The sequence below is a fragment of the Cetorhinus maximus genome, chromosome 5 (assembly GCF_964194155.1).
Source record: "Cetorhinus maximus chromosome 5, sCetMax3.hap1.1, whole genome shotgun sequence".
NCBI lineage: Eukaryota > Metazoa > Chordata > Chondrichthyes > Lamniformes > Cetorhinidae > Cetorhinus > Cetorhinus maximus.
Genome location: NC_135883.1, coordinates 142,911,547 through 142,929,356, shown reverse-complemented (window position 1 = coordinate 142,929,356; position 17,810 = coordinate 142,911,547). Strand labels below are relative to the sequence as shown.

The following is a 17,810-nucleotide window of genomic DNA, read 5'->3' as shown; positions in this document are numbered from 1 at the left end:
GCTTCCTCAACAAACTATTCTAGAAAACCAGCATCCATTCCAGGAATTTGTCCGCCACAGTATTAGTGCTAATTTGTTTACTCAGTCTATATGTAGTCATGTCCCCCATGATTACTGTATTACCCTTGTTACGTGCACTTTTAATTTCCTCATTTATACCGTGCCCTACATTACCACTAATGTTTAGTGGCCTATAAATAAACCCCAGCAATGTCTGCTGCACCTTTCTATTTCTTCGCTCTACCCAACAGATTCTACGTCTTGATCTTCTGATCCAAGATCCACCCTCACTAATGTATTGATCTCATCCTTTATTAACAGCGCTACCCCACCTCCTTTTCTTTTTTGCCTGTCCTTCCTAAATGTCGAATGTCCTTGGAACATTCAGTTCCCAGCCTTGGTCACCCTCTAGCCATGTCTCCATAATGGCAATTAGATCATAGCTGTTTACTTCTATTTGTTCCATAAATTCATCTACCTTGTTGCGAATGTTGCATGCATTCAGAAAAAGTGCCTTTAATTTTGCCTTTTTCTGTATTTTCACCCTATTTAATGCTGGCCTTTGTTTCTGCTGCCTTCCAATTTTGCTTACTACTTTTCTTCCTACCGTTACCAGCTTTGTTGCTGAATTCCCTCTCTGCTTCCCATGCCTCTGCCAAGCTTGTTTAAACCCTCTCCAACAGCACTAGCAAATCTCCCAGTGAGGATGTCGGTCCCTGTCCTGCTAAGATGTAACCCGTCCACCTTGTACAGGTCCCACCCCCAGATCTGGTTCCGGTGTCTCAGAAATCTAAAGCCTTCCCTCCTGCACCATCTCTCCAGCCACGCATTCATTTACTCTATCATCTTATTCCTGTACGCAATACACTAGCATGTGGCACTAGTCTCAGGAGTAATCCTGAGATTACTGTCTCTGAAGTCCTGCTTTTTAATCTTTCCTAGCTCTCCAAAATTTGCTTTCAGAACCTCATCCCTATTTCCACTTATGTCATTGATACCAGTGTGGAACACGACCTTGGCCATTCACCCTCCCCCATAAGAATATCCTGCAGCTTCTCAATGACATCCTTGATCCTGGCACCAGTGCGGTGGGAGGGGGGGGGGCAACATACCATTCTGGAGTCATGTCCGCACCCTCAGAAAGGTTTGTCTACTCCCCTAACTATTGAATCCCCTGCTGCTATTGCCTACTCTCCTTCCTTTCAGCATGTGCAGCTGAGCCAGCTGTTGTGCCACAGACTTGGTTGGCTGCACTCCTCTGAGGAACCATCACCTTCACCAATATCCAAAAGGGGAAACCGGTTAGTGAGCGAGATGGACTTAGAGGACTCCTGTACCACCTGCCTGGTCCTTCTAGGCTGCCTGGCAGTCTCTCTGCAAGTTCTCTCTTAACCTGCAATGTGACCACTTCCCGTAACATGCTGTCCACGTCATTTTCAGCCTTGTGGGTTTGCGACAGTGACTCCAGCCATCACTTGAGTTCCGAAACCCAGAGCTCAAGTTTCTTCAGCTGGTGATACTTCCTGCACATGTGGTCATCTTGGCCACAGGAAATGAACACTACTTTCCACGTGTTACAGAATGGGCATTCAACGTGGCCAAGCTGCCCTGCCATGTCTTAACTTTACAGACTATTTATTATAAACCTGGAGACTAAAAACCTAGATCCTACTGCTCCTAATAAGCTGATAGTAAACCTTACTAGTACTGATAAAACCTTACAATTACTACTAAATTACCTGAGTTTTGAAAGATAAATGAGAAAAATACTCAGCAACCCATCATGTACCTGTGTCCCTGTGACATCAAATTTTGAATTTTGCTCAGAACATGGCCAGCCCACAGACTGAGCCACCTAGCTCTTTTAAATTGGTCCACTGCTCTCTACACTCTTTTAAACTCAAAGTTAAGGTAGCTACTTAAATGAACAGTAGCTCCTCCCTCACTGCACCAAATTCCCTCATTCACCAAATTCCCAAGCTCAAACTCTGTGACTGGCTATGAGTCAGCACTACAGGCTAGAGAAACTAGTTCAATCTAATTACCTAATTAACTAACTACAGCTGCCTCTCTTGTAAGGAGCTTGTTTGTCCCTAACTAAGATCAGAAGAAACTTAACTTTAACAGTAAATTGTAGTTGAATCCTAAATGCAAACTAGACTAGATTTTAGAAAGAAATTAACCCTTCAAATTCCCTCACTCACCAAATTCTCAAGCGCTCACTCTGTGAATAGTTGCACTCAGTGACCAACTGCTATCTTCATGCTTGCTTATAGCAAGCATGAAGAATTTTTACAGAGAAGTCACAATCACTTCTTGAGCTGGAAAGTTGTCCCATGGCTCTGTGTAAAGAAATGCCTCCTGACATCTAACCTAGTTAATAGTTATGTAACTCATACTTGTGTCTCATGGGCCTGCATGATCTGTCAAACTTAAATAATCTATCCTTTCATTATTTTAAATGACAATCGAATCTCCTTGAGTTCTATACTTTTATAGAGTAAGAAGCCTAAAGGCGTTAAACTAGGTATAAATCTAGAAGCCCTCCTCTGAACCATTTTCTATACTTTTTATTCTAATATTCTAGAAGAATAACCAAGGTCTCAATTAAAGACAGTATAATGTTTTTGTTTAGTATTTGTTTTTCCTGACAATACGATCTAGCACTGTATTCCTTTGCAACAGCCTTGTGGCACTGGTCAGTATTGGAAAAATATCTACATAGCATAAGATAACCTCATGACATTTTCTTCCTACTCTTACCCCACACCACAAGACACATAGGCTGGCTTTTCACACTCCCCACCACCCCTTACCCAGGATGCAGGCTGCCAGGCAGTTGTCATCAATTCAATTCAATTCAGTTCCACTTTATTGTCCATTTGGAAATTAATTTCGGGTACGTTGCTCATTAATTTAAAAATTACATATAACTGAATAATAACAGTAAAAAGAAAGGAAATTACCCAGCCACGAAGGTCTAACTTTAATTAAAATATTTATGAAAAATGATTCCAATGCATTAAAATGATCAGTCAGTCCCACCATGAGTGCATATCTTCATCCATACATCAAATGTCTGTTAAAAGTTCTTATAGAGAAGGTCACAAACTATTTTCCTACATCTGAGAGATTTTAGCCTTTTCCCTGAATGCAACCAGCAGTAATACTGAAACAGAGTGATTCTCAATGTTCATGACACTACTTTTGTCAAAATTCTGAGAGCAGATTTTGTCAAGAAAGATCTACTTTTTAAATACCCTACATGCCTGGTTCAGTAATCCTTGTACCCTTAAACAGTCAGCTTTCCTTAGACCACAGTACCAGGAGAGACATCCAAAAGGAATAGCACTCTCAACATCAGCCGTATAGAAGAGTTTCATGTTTGTGGGATCTACTTGAAAGGATTTTAATTTTCTGAGATAGTATAATCGTGTATGCTCCTTGGCCACCACATCTGTACACCAATCCCTCCAATTCAACTTATCATCTATTTTGATATCTAGATACTGTAGTTAGTAACTATTTCAATTTCCACTCCATGAATCCTCACAGGGATAATATCATTAACTGGCTTTTCCCTAAAGCCTATAACTAATTTTTTGTCTTGTTTTCGTTCAATTTAAGAGAATTGTTTTCAGACCATTTTACAAACTTCTTCCACAGGATGGAATGGCAGGGGCACCATGCATGTCACCTTCCCACCTCCTCTGGTATTCTACCAGCAGCAGGGTAAGTGGCGGGCAGCCTGCCTACCTGCCCTTGCGCCAACTGAGGCCCTTCAGTGGCCAATTAATGGCCACTTAAGGGTCTCCTCCAGCACGGCCCACTCGGGCCTGCCTGACCGGCCCTAGCAAGGCTGCCCCACTTACTTTGACCTCCAGCAATGCTACTGTTCACAATAGCCACTGTTCCTGTGCTACAGGGATTGGAGAGATGATGGTCATTTGTTTGGCCTGCAGTTCTTGGAGGTGGGACATTCTCTGTAATGGGGGCAGAAGCTACGACCTCAGACAATTAACTGCCTGGCAACCATAAAATCTGGTCATGGCAGGCTCTCTCCCAACTTTTCAGATATTGGTCGAGGCCACCGCTTCCAGGTATAATTCAGCCCATAACTTCACTCATGCCTGTATTGTTAGCAATGACATTTCGCCCTCCCAGGTTTCCTTCCCTCCCACCATGTAGGAAGCATTGACTTCCAATTCAGATCTCCCCACCGCCCCCAGCCATTTCACATTAAAAGCACAGCTAGGGATTTGGATAACCGGAAATGAAAAGATGATTTAACGTTAGCAATAATAAAATACAGTCAAATATCATTAGAGCAGGTTTTTTATAGCTGACAAATGGTTCTCATCAAGCGTTCATACTATCAAAGTTTAAGCCTTTGTTCTGATTATAATATAGTTTAAAATAGGACTAAGATCACATTTTTTCAAGCTGGTAATGATAAAGTTTACAGTAACTTGGTTTCATTGTACATTTTTACAGTGCAGAAGGAGGCCATTCAGCTCACCAAGTCTACACAGGCTCTCTGAAAGATCATTCTACCTAGTCCCACTCCCCTGCCTTATCCCCGTAACCTTACACATTCATTCTTTTCAGATAGCAATTCAATTCCCTTATGAACACCTCGATTGAACTTGCCTCCACCACCCTCTCAGGAAGTTCGTTCCAGACTCTTAACCCCACCGGGTGAAAAAACTTTTCCTCACTTCACTATTACTCCTTTTGCTCATCATTTTGAATCTGTGCCCTCTAGTTCTTGATGCTCTCTTGAGTAGGAACAGTTTCTCCCTATTTACCCTGTCCATACCTGTCTGGATCTTGAATACCTTTATCAAGTCTCCTCTCAGTCTTCTTTTCTCTAAGGAAAACAGCCCCAACCTCTCCAATCTATCCTCATAGCTATAGTTCTTTATCCTTAGAATTATTCTTGTGAATCTCCTCTGTACACTCTTCAATGCCTTCACATTCTTCCTCAAGTACATTGCCCAGAACTGGACGCAGTACTCCAGATGAGGCCTAACTGGTGTCTTATACAAATTCAACACAACCTCCTTACTCTTGTACTCAATGCCCCTATTAATAAAGCCTAAGGTACTATATGTTTTATTAACTGCTGTTCACCATAGTTTATTTTGACATCTGACGTTGCACAATAATGTCCGTAACAGCATAGTGCAATGGGAAGTTATGTTCGATTGGTTACAAATATTTGAATATGCTATTTAATGTGTGCTTTATTTCTGCGTTTGAGTTTTAAAAATATATGTAAAACCAGTAAAAATGATATAATTTTTGTGCTGCTCCTTGCAAATTTACAATTTTTTTTTTAATCTTAGTGTCTTTGCAGGTTGCCAGATCCCATATCCTAAGCGAGAATTTCTAAATGAAGATGAACCAGAAGAGAAAGGTGAAAAGGTAAGAGAAAAAGCAACATATAGAACTCGCAGCTTAACACAAATCTAACTAAAGTCAGCCTAACCTTTGTATCCTTGTGATGCACTTTTCAATGAACATCATTTTATTCATATTTATCTAGATTTCCAAAAGGCCTTTGATAAGGTACCACATAACAGACTAATGAATGAGGTCAGAGCACAGGTTTTCAGGGGTTAAGTAGCAGAAAGAACAGCTTGCTGACTGCAAGACAAAAAGATGAGAGTAGAGGTAATTGGTAGCTGTTCAGAGTGGCAGAAGGAGGAAAGTGGGGTTCCAAAAGGATCAGTAATGGGGCAAATGTTGTTCATAATTGACGTAGACCTTAGAATCAAAGACACGGGGCAATTTTACAGCCCCCTGCAATGGGCATGTTTTCAGCTGGGGACATGTAAAATAGGTTGCATGGGTAGCCCACTGCTTTCCTGCACACTCCCAACCCTGTCCTCATAATCTGGTCTAGGATTTTGCCCTCGTTGGGCGGGCTTGGCCGGGGGCGACCTGGAGTGGTTGGGAAGCCGCCCGCAATCGGGCCGCGACTGCGATTTCACGCTGGCGGGCTAATTAAGACCCGTCCAGTGTGAAACGCGCTACAGTGCTCAGCACTGCCTGTGTGGAGGGGGGAGGAGGGCGAGCAGGGAACCTTGCGCATGCGTGCAGGTGCACACAGGAAAAGCTCCCTGAGATACAGAGCTGCTTCAGGGAGGTGAAGAATAAAAAAAATTAAAAATAAAGAATTTTAAAATGTAAAAAAACGTGTCCCCTCATGTAACTCTGTCCCATGGGTAGGGACATGTTATTAATGAAATGTTAACATTTTAATTTGATTTTTAATAGCTGTTGGAAACCTCATCCTGCCCGTGGATGAGGTTTCCTAAAAAGTCCAAAGGGCGCTTGGCCTTTTCGCATGCCCACCAGCCGTAAGGTTGGACGGTCAGCGAAAAGTTTAATTCAATTATAACTTTAGTGGCCTTAAGAGGCCTGTTAATTGTCAGTGGGCGTGCTGCTGACTCCCACACGCGCTCACTGACCGAAATATCACTCAAGTGCACGGTGACATTGGGACGGTCGCCGACGTCATCGCGCTTCATTTTACCCTTGTTCAGGTCGGGCACATATCTGCCCGACGAGCAGAAAATTCTGCCCCTTGGGTGGAGCACTGGTGTGGGTAAGGCATCCACTAGGCCGCCTGCTCTTAGACCTGTTGAGTACTTTAACTACCTAATTAAATGGCAGTTAATGGCCTCAATCCCCCTTCATTGCCATATGCTGGGCAGCGGAAAGCGGGTGAGAGTGGTAAGGCCACTTTTACACTAAAGTTGATGAAAGGCCAGGAAGTGGGTGGGGCCACCTCCTGCACATTAGGAGCACATTGCCCACCTGAAGATCATACCATCTTACCTCACTTGTGTCTCCTTGCCTGGCTTCCAAAACGCACCCCTTCACCCCACCCCCCCTGCCCAGAGTGCCCGATCCCTCCCTGCCCAAGAAACCTCACACTCACCTTCACCAGTTCTGGCATTGTTGCAACTGGTTGGCTGGCAGCTTTCGAGGGCGGGACTTTCTTCCACTGAGGGGTGAAAGTCCAACCCTCAGCTTGTTAAGGCCACTCACAGTGTATTGCCGCTACAGGGCTGCCTTTTTTAAAGTCTGCAACCGATTTTTCTTCAGGTAGTGAGGCGAAGGAGGTCCACAAGGACAACACCAGAGTTATGAGATTATACCTATAAGGAAAGGTTGATCAGTCTTGGCCTTTTTTCTCTTAAAAAGAGAAGACTGAGAGGTGTCCTAATACAGTAGAGGCTTTTAAAATTATGAAAGGTTTTGATAGAGTACACACAGAGAGATCGTTTCTAATTGTGGGGAAAAGCAAAACTAGAGGCCACCAAGATTAGATAGCCACCAAGAAATCAAATAGGGAATTCCATAGAATCTTTTTTTACTGAGAGTGGTGAGAATTTGCAACTCGCTACCACAGGGAATAATCGAGGTGAGTAGTATAGATGCGTTTAAGGAGAAGATAGATAAGCATATGAGAAAGAAGGGAATGGAGGGTTATGCTATTAGAGTTGACGTGGAAGGATGAGAGAAGGTACAAATGGAGCATAAACTGGGGCATGGACTGTTAGGCCACATAACCTGTTTCAGTGCAGTATATTCTATAGTATGTCCTCAATTAACGTTGTCCAGTTTAACATTGTTTCACTTTCACATCGGTAAGTTAGTGTGCCCTGTAATCTCAATGAGCATCACAAGATTAGTCTTAACGTTGTTTCCCAAGTACCCGATTGGTGCTACTTTGGAGTGGCCTCCCCTGCTCTCTAACACTGACTGGCAGCTGTCCCCGTGCCTGACCTCTGACTTGCAGCCTCCCCTTTTCTCAGCCTCTGATCTCTTCCCATTCTGATCCCAGACTTGCGGCCTATCCCCAATGTAAAGTATTTCCTGCAAGTGGGGACATTTTCAAAAAAATTTGGACCATAACAGCTCCAGCTTGGTACTTCTGCACTATCGGGACTCACTCTTCCACAGCCCAGGGGCCCTGGCATTGGATTGGACCTGGATCTTGAATGGGAATGTATGTTCAGGAGAGGGAAGCGGAGAGAGGGTGAGTCAGGGAATGGGAGGTTTGGGAAGAGGATGTGTCAGGCATGGAAGAAGTCACAAGTCAGAGCTTGAGGAGAAGTCAAGGCTGTAAATGGGAGGTTGGGGAGGGGAGGGGAGAAGCTGCAAGTCGGAAGTTGGGGGAGGAAAAGGCTGCAGGTCAGGGAGGGAACAGGCCGCAAGTCAGGGAGCGAACAGGCTGCAGGTCAAAGGGTCAAAAGGAGGAGAGGCCACAAATTGGAGGGTTGGGGAGGGGAAGGATCTGCAGGGAGTGGGAGGTTAGGGAAGCAGGATCAGCGGCGAGTAGGTGGTATTGTAAGTAAAAAATTACATTTTTTGATAACTTTTAAAATAAAATAAATTTTAAAATATTTCATTTACCAATGTAAAGTATTTCAACTTACAGGGTACAGTATAATGTTTTAATGTTTTCTTTCTCATAAGGAAGGTCCTACAGAACCTAACTCCAGTTTTAACATTGACTCCTATGGGAACCTATTGCACTTAAAATCTTTTCACTTAAAATCATAATTTTCTGGAATGTAACCACAACTTTAAGTGAGGACTTACTTGTATGTCATTTTATGCATTTGACTAAAAGCCATTGCCTGAATGTTTAAAATTAAATCTCCATTATGAATCTGATATAGGTATTGTATACTTTTATCTTCTAACTTGAAAAAGTTAACAATTTTTGTGTTTAGTGCATAGATGAATCTATATAAACACGAATGCAAGTTCATTGATTAATTCAACTAAACACGTCATACTATGACACTTAGGACATTAAGGATATTTTCTTTTAATTGTCTAGATTGCTAGAGATTTAAGGAATGGAAGGTCAAGGTTTACTACATATTTGTTTACATTGAATAGAATTAGTTGATAAATAATATTATTCTTAATATTGTAAAACGATGACATGCTGCTAGGGTTTAAATATAGAAAATGTATCATCCACATATCGGAAATATGCAAGTGCGTCCGCATTAGAACGGGCTGCCCAAGACGTACAAAAGTGTTATCCCTTTACCCCTATCTTATCTATGACCGGTTCTGTACAACATGAATTGGCCAAATGTTGGATGAATCATTACAACTAGTTTTGAACAAGTTTTCCAAATACACGGTGAAGGATTCCTTCACATTTGCGAAGGCCATACAGAATTTGCATATCGATAGCAATGCTGTGTCCACGTGCTGATTTGACATTGCTAGCCTATTCACCAATATTCCACTTAAGGAAGCCAAAGATATTTGCACTGCAGCACTATATCATGGCGATCTAGACTCGCCACCATTGTGTGAACCAGCATTCGTTGAGCTTAGGAACTCAGCAACTCACGCAGTTGAGTTCAGCTTTAACGACACCATGGATGCCCAAATAGATGGTGTTGCCATGGGATCCCCTCTAGGCCGAGCTCTCGCAAACATCTTTGTTGGGTTCCATGAGAAACATGTCTTTGATGGAATGACACCTAACCCCCACCCTTTGCATATTTCCGATATGTGAATGATACGTTTGCTATATTTAAATCTGTGGCAGCATTTAATAATATCCTTGCATGTCTCAATGAGCTCCATCCTGCGCTCAAATTCAAGTTTAAAATGGAGCAGTCAAATTAATTCCCTTTCCTTGATGTACTAGTTGAGGGTTCTCTACCACGGTCTACCACAAGCCTACCTTCACTGGTCAATACACGCTTTGGGATTCTTACAGTTCCATGTGCTATAAGGCTAACCTTATCGGTAACCCAGTAAATAGGGCTAAAGACACTGCTTACCATGCAAGCTTGATGCTGAAATAGGGCGCATCAGAGATATCCTGGAGGTTAATGGCTACCCTGATCAGATCATTTCACGTTGTATATTGCGCAAACTCATGAACAGACCTAAGGCCATCACTTTTGGCCCTGAAAAGTACCCAGTCTGCCTCAGATTACCCTGGAAGGGCAAGGTATCTCAAAAATTTGAGCAACAGGTGAAGCTAGCTGTTTCACACTGCTACTATGCAGTAGCAACACGAGTGGTAATCGCCATTAACAGGATGCTACTGTCAAGCCAAAAAGACATTCTGCCTATCACACAAATGAGTAATGTGGTATATGAATTTCAGTTCCAGTGTAATGCTAGGTAGGTGGACCGTACGTCCCAAAGACTGGTGGATCGTATCAAACAGTATGTCCCTTCCACTGTTCATAACAGGCAAGGTACAGACCGTACTCAACCAGCCCGTGCTTGCAGAACTCAAAACACAGTGTCCAACATTAGATGTGATTCCGCAATTGGACAACATTCGCTAAATAATCCTCAATGTGCTAAAAATTACGCTGACAACCAATTTAAGATTGTCAGTCAGGCTTGCAGTGTGGCACATTTGCGTGTACTGGAAGTGACATATATTAATACACAGGGCCTTATTCTTTGCAGACCAGAAAGAACATGTACACAGATTGGGCTGAATTTTCCGTTCGTCGGGCGGGCGGAGCTGAACTAACCGCGCCACCATTTTGCATGGGCCCAGTGTGACGTCCGCAGGGAAGCGCTATGCACTTCCTGTGTGGGCGGGGGAATCCCTAAAATTGAGGGTGCGCTCTTTTGCGCATGCGCACGAAAGAGCGCATTCATCTCCCTGAGGCTAAGTGCTGCCTCAGGGAGATCGGCTTTACTTTCAACAATATTAAAAATAGAGAAAACAAATTCCCTTACATGTCCCCTCATGTGACATTGTCACATGAGTTGGGACATGTTCATAATTTCCATAATAACTTTATTAAAATTTTAAAAACTCTACATGAAACCTCATCCCGCCGGTGGATGAGGTTTCATGTTTTTTCTAGTTGCTGCCGGGTCTCCTGGCCTGCCGGTCAGCCTTAGTGTTAGACGGGCAGGTCCTTTAATTGCTTAATTGATCCTGTCAATGGCCTCATTTGGCTGATTTTGCTGCGCGCCCGCCTTCCTGAAAATTTAAATGGGGCGGGGTGATGTTGGGAGTTCTGCCTGATGTCATCCCGCATCATTTTATGCATCGGTGAGCGGGCCCCGCCCCCGGCTCACCAACGGTAAAATCCTGCCCATTGCATCTGTTTCAGCTAAACAAAATAAGTGATTGCCATTCACTGGTTCATTCTTTAGGGCAATGCCTTGACCAGTCAGAGTCAAGCTGCCTGGTTTAAATTTCAAACAGTGCTTGGTAGTTAACTGTGAGTCACTTGGTAGTTAACTGGTGCATTCTCCATGGCAACGCCTCTACCAATCAAAGTCCACTTGCCAATCAATTAGTACTCTCTTCTCATACAGCATAAAGTTGTTGCTTCCCCTAACATTGATATTCTTGTGATTGTCCTGATAAGTGCTGTCATGAAAGTATAATCATTTTCATAACATTTTTCTGGTTTATTGTAAAGTAGGTTTATGGGGGGTTGTGTTGTTCTGCCTGTGTGTGAGATTTAATTGCATTTTGTAGCCAAGCAGACTGCACATTGATGTTATCAAAAGAAGTAAGGTGTAGAAGTCTTCAATATGCTAATGAAAAACATGGTTGGGGTCTTAGCATGTAAGGTGTAAAGGGAATTTGCATTTTTAGATAGATGAAGGGGGATTTGAATTTCAAAGAGGTTAATGAGAATAGTAGTAACATGAAAAGATTTATATTATGAAAAAGGTAAAAGTTCCAAAGACATATTAATCATTTACATATTAAAAAGGGAGAAACATGTATAAAGGAGAATGAGGCTATGTGTCAGGAGAAAGCATTGTAAGATCTAATAGAAGTGTGCGAAGCCTCCAACATTTGTGCATAAACCTACAGAAACCAAAGCTGGATAGAGCCATTTTGAATTCCACTGTCCAGGGTATTGTGTTGCTCTGCTGGATCTGTTCAAAATCTAAAATCTATTTTTGGACCGTTGCCTTAAATGCAGTGTAACGGGGGGCCAGGTTAATTAGGGATATTAGGAGTTATAGTAGTAGTTTGTAGTTCTTTGAATGTGCTTGAAATCTTCTCTTGTTAATAATTATTTTAGTTTGTTAAAAAAAATCTCTAAAGTCTTGGTGGACTTATCACTTCTGAATGCAGGGCATGCATCTCAAAATAAATACAAATTGCAAAATCGTTGTGATAGTGCAATCAAGTTTCCCTCATGGATTTGATCTGCCTGGCATGCATCATCTGCTTCATCGTAACAGTGCAAGATGAAAAGCTTTGACAAAATGTCTTTTTTCAGCAATACTCAAGTTCTGTACTACCAAATGACTATAGGAATATATTTCAGCCAGAAGACTGACTAAGAGCTTAGCTATTTGTGAAATTCAAGCTGAAAATTAAAACTGAGGCTTAAGTTTCATGAATGGATTTCAGAAACTTGTTTTTTTAGAAATATATGCCATACAGAGGAACACCTTCAATGGCAAATAGACAGACTCCCTCAAGCCATTAACAAGTTTGGTTTGACCATGAACATCAGGAAGAGAGATGTCATGGTCCAGGACATTACCATTTCACCATCTATCAGCACTGACAATGTGACACTGGAGGTTGTGACAGCTTCGCATACCTAGGCTCTACAATCAGCAGCAATCTGTCACTTGATACTGAAATCAACACATGTATAGCAAAAGTTGCAGCTATTTGTGTCCAAACTGAGTAAGAGAGTGTGGCACAACAGCAAGCTGACTGAGAACATCAAGCTGCCAGTCCACCAAAACTGCATCCTCAGCACACTTCTCTACAGTAGTGAGACATGGACAACTGATGCTAGACAGGAGAAAAGGCTGAACAGTTTTCACCTTTGCTGTCTCAGATGTATCCTCAGCATTTCTCGGCAGGGCAAGATCACCAATTCAGAGGTCCTGGATTGTCCTAATTCTATCAGCATACACTCATTGCTAAACCAGTGACATCTGTGCTGGCTCAGCCACATTCATCAGATGGATGATGGCCATGTACCCAGTGATCTTCTGTATGGTGAACTAGGCACTGGGTCACGACCTCCTGGGCCTCCATACCTCTGCTACAAGGACATCTGCAAGTGAGATATGAAGATGGCAGAAATTGACACTGACAACTGGGAAAATGGCTGTGACATCTGGAGGCTGAGTATTTGGAGGGACATTGGAAGAGCGGAGCAGAAACAAAAAGCTCAACTGGCAAATAAGAGGGTCCAGAGAAAACAGAGACCAGCGAATTGTACACCTTCTCAGCCCACTGTCTTCCTCTGCAGCAAATACGGCAGAGACCGCCATGCCAGAGTGGGGCTCCCGAGCCACACCAGGCGACGCTTAACACAGAGTTGACTATCACAGCGCAAACCATTGTCTCACAAGACAGAAGGTTGTCAATGAGCCAATTAAAAAACCAAAATTAACTGATTTTGTTTCCAACGACTGCTCGCATTGTGGCTTCTGCCAATGTTGCCTGCCATCCTGCCAAAAACTATACTGTGCATTTAGTGTAATTCATACTTTATTGAGAACCACCTGACCTCAGGACAGCATATTTTCCTGTGAGCACTGCTAAGCAGATAGATATCCCCCATCCTTGAGGAACAAGGCAGATGATGAGAATGGAGCATACATTCTTGATTATTTCCAAAAGATAAGGTCATACTGTAAAAGTTAAAAAGGCAACAAGTGACATGTGTTTCACTTTGCCATCATAATTCTTTCAGGATGCAAAACAATTGCAGTGAAGACCATGTTATGGCAATAGCATCTTATCTTTGTTAACCCATATTGAGTAAGCAGGAGCTTCATATGACTGGAACAAAGTATCTGATATTTCCACAGTTGATTTAGAAACAATAAACATTGTGTCAGTGGTTTTCTGTTGAAATACAGTACTGTTTATCATAGAATGGTTGCAGCAAAGAAGGAGGCCATTTAGCCCTCCAGCCCTCTTATCCGTGCTGGTTCTGCAAGAGCAACTCAACTAGTCTCACTTCCCCTCCCTTTCCGTGTAGACCTGCAATTTTTTTCTCCAGTTGCTTATCCAATTCCCTTTTGAAAGTTACGATTGTATCTCCCTTCACCACACTCTCAGGCAGTACGTTTCAGATCCTAACCACTTGCTGCAGTTTTACCTTGTGTTGCCATTGTTTCTTTGGCCAATCACCTGAAATTGGTGTCCTCTGGTTCTTGGCCCTTTTGCCAAAGGTAACTATTTATATATATCTATCTAGATTCCCTCATGATTTTTAATACTTCTATCAAATCTCCCCATAACCTTCTCTTTTCTAAGGAGAACAATCCCAGTTTCTCCAATCAATCCACGTAACTGAATTTCCTCCTACCGTGAATTATTCTCATAAATCTTTTCTGCACCACCTCTAAAGCCTTCACATCCTTCTTAAAGGGTAGTGCCCAGAATTGGACATGATACTCAAGTTGAGGCCGAACCAATGCACAAGCCCGACCCCAGCTTCCGGTTGCCCGCCATTTTAATTCTCCACCTTGCTCTCACGGTGATATCTCCATCCTCAGCGTGTTGAATGCTCCAACGAAGTTTCACGCAAGCTCGAGGAACACCACCTCATCTTTCGATTTGGCATTTAACAGTCTTCTGGACTAAACGTTGAGTTCAAAATTTCAGACCATAAACTTGGTGTTGTTTCTGGATATATTTTTTTGCATGTGCTAATCTTAATCTTGTTTTTCAAGTTTTTGCTTTTGGACACAGCTGTTCATTATTCAGCATTTACATCCACTCTGGACAAATCTTTTGTTTCTTTGTGAAAGCCATTACCATTTGCTTTGCCTTTTCTACCATGAAATCTCTTTTTTCATTCTTTCATGGGACGTAGGCGTCGCTGGCTAGGCCAGCGTTTTTTATTGTCCATCCCTAATTGTTCTTGGCAAGGTGGTGAGCTACCTTCTTGAACTGCTGCAGTCCATGTGGTGTCGGTACACCCACAGTGCTGTTTGGGAGGGAGTTCCAGGATTTTGACCCAGCGACAGTGAAGGAATGGGTATATATTTCCAAGGTTAGGATGATGTGTGGCTTGGATGGGAACTTGCATGTGGTGGTGTTCCCATGTATCTGCTGCCTTGTCCTTCTAGGTAGTAGAGGTTACAGGTTTAAGGTTCTGTTGAAGGAGCCTTGGTGAGTTTCTTCAGTATATCTTGTAGATGGTATACACTGCTGCCATTGTACATCAGTGGTGGAGGGAGTGAATGTTTAACGTGATGGATAGGGTGCCAGTCAACTTGGCTGCTTTGTCTTGATTGGTGTCTCAAGTGTTGTTGGAGCTGCACTCATCCAGGCAAGTGGAGAGTATTCCATCACACTCCTGACTTATACCTTCTGGATGGTGGACAGGCTTTGGGGAGTCAGGAGGTGAGTTACTCGCCCCAGAATTCCCAGCCTCTAACCTGCTCTTGTAGCCACAGTATTTATATGGTTGTTCCGGTTCAATTTCTGGTCAATGGTAGTCTTGTGGGATATTGATAGTGGACTGGATTTTCCACACCCGCCCACCACCGCGATCTTCCGGTCCCACTGCAAGTCAATGGACTTCTAGCTGGGGCACCACCTCGTCTGCAGCGGATCCCGCCCGCGACGGGGCCAGAAAATCCCGGCCAGTGGGGGATTCAGTGATGGTAAAGCCATTGAATGTGAAGGGGAGGTGGTTGGATTCTCTCTTATTGGAGATGGTCTTGCCTGGCACTTGTGTAGCGCGAATGTTACTTGCCACTTATCAGCCCAAGCCTGAATGTTGTCCAGGTCTTGCTGCATATTGGCACGGTCTGCTTCAGTATCTGAGAAGTCGCGAATGGTGCTGAATATTGTGCAATCATCAGCAAACATCCCCACTTCTGACTTTATGATGGAGGGAAGGTCATTTAATCTCTCCTGCCCTCTACCTTACTGCAGACCTTCCCAATTGTTCTTCCTCTACCACTTTTCACTTGCATAAAACCTATTACATTTCTATCTTCCTTCAGTTCTGAAGGAAGGTCCTTGACCTGAAATGTTAGCCCTGTTTTTCTCTGCACAGATGCTGCCTGACCCAAGTATTTCCAGCATTTCCTGTTTTTATTTCAGATTTCCAGCATCCGCAGAATTTTATTTTTATTGCAATGGCTCTTCATAACTTCCTTATGCCTCTATTTGTGAAGGGCAGTTCCTGTTCGCCTTTTTAGCCACTTTCTCAACCTGCCCTGCCACCTTCAAGGGTTTGTGCACGTGTACCCCCAGATCCCTCTGTTCCTGCACTTACTTCAGAATTTTGCCCTTTGGGCTGGATTTTACCAACGCTCTAGGAACAGTCTTGGAGGTGGGGGAAGGGGAACTGTAAAATAGCGAGGGAAGGCGGCTGTGTTGTCCATCGTCTTCCTGCCATCATGGCATTTTGCCAGTGGCAGTGAAGGTGGAGGATAGCCTTACCGCCCAGAGGGCAATTGTGCCACTTGAGTGACCAATTAAGGGCCTCTTCCTGCTGCCACTGACATTTTACCAGTGACAGATGGGCCCTCTACTGCATGGAGAATTTGACTTATGAACCCTGGCTGCCTCCTTGTGGGCTCAGGAGGGACCCTCCTATGCCTGTTGCCTTCACCAGCCTCACTGAGCCTGCCTGACTGGCCCTGGCAACGCCCAATCCCTCACACCTTGTTCCGAAGGTAGCATCCATTGCTGTGTCACCCAGCTGGGTCCAGTTCCAGCACTGGCCACCACTCAGGGTGACCAACCTTGCCAGATTTCCCGGGACCGACCCATACTTGAAGCGCTTGTCATGCATCCCGGGTTGTCTGCATGCGGGGCAATATTTGTCCTGCACTCTCGGTCTCTGGATTTCGTGCATTGCAGCAAACTCCCATCCTGGTGGCTTGCTCCCACATTACCACAGACTTCCCAGCAACCCAACCCCTGCTCTCACAGCTTCGGCAGTACCCACACCCCAAACACCTGGCAGCATTTTCCCCCCCGCAGGTACAGGTTTGCCAGCAGCAGCACCTGCCCCTTTGCCACTCAGGCCCAACAGCACCAGCACTTACCTCCCTAATTTGGGGTCAAGCCCCCATATCGGGCCCTCCAATTATCCTGCAGCTCTTGGAGGCGGCCTCTCATCCCTATAAAGGGGCAGGAGACCTGATAGCAGCTAATTAGTTGCGAGATGGGTCTAAAATGTGGCTGGGGCAGGACCCCTCACAGCGGAGGCAGTGTCGTCCTCGGCTTTCTGACCAGTCATTGGGGTCCCCCGCCACCCTGACATAACAATGCTGCTGCAACAATGTTTTGGAAGCCCATTATTTTAAATTGCCTCTCCAAAACTAGAGAATTTAAATTGCAAAATAGTTTGAGGCTATTTCATAATGTGAGAATCAATCAGGAATATGATATGACATTTTTATCCCATCATCTAATCCTTAGGTTACTAAAATGGAGAATTTCAGTGAACTAACAAGAGCTGGGTTTATTGAAACTGTTCAACAGAATATCACAACAAAATTCCTCAAGTTCAATGGAATACATTTCATCTCCAACTGCTTGTTCTGCTGAATCTAAAAGTCTCCCCTAACTTCACCCCACCCCCGCCACCACTGTCCCATTTAATCTGCAGACAGCTTTCGATTTTATCAGCAAGAAGAAGACACGAATGTCACCTCCCCTGCTCATTTTCTTCATCCTATTAGCTTGCATCCATGTGCTTTGGGTTTTCGCACGACTTTGGTCCAGTTAAAGAAATGTAAAAGATGACAGTAATTTAACAATTTTTTACGTTTCACTTTTATCCGTTTGATCCTGTGAAGATGTTCAACTC

The 17,810-nt window shown here is 43.6% G+C and overlaps 1 protein-coding gene across 2 annotated transcripts in view; it reads left to right on the top strand.

The window, feature by feature from the left end:
• Positions 1-17,810, top strand: part of cdk19 (cyclin dependent kinase 19) — a 282,538-nt gene that overhangs the window by 201,808 nt on the left and 62,920 nt on the right. For both annotated transcript variants that reach the window (XM_078542611.1, XM_078542610.1), the window contains one exon: positions 5,349-5,427. In XM_078542611.1, coding sequence (XP_078398737.1) covers positions 5,349-5,427 — 79 coding nt within the window. The remainder of the gene's footprint in view (positions 1-5,348; positions 5,428-17,810) is intronic.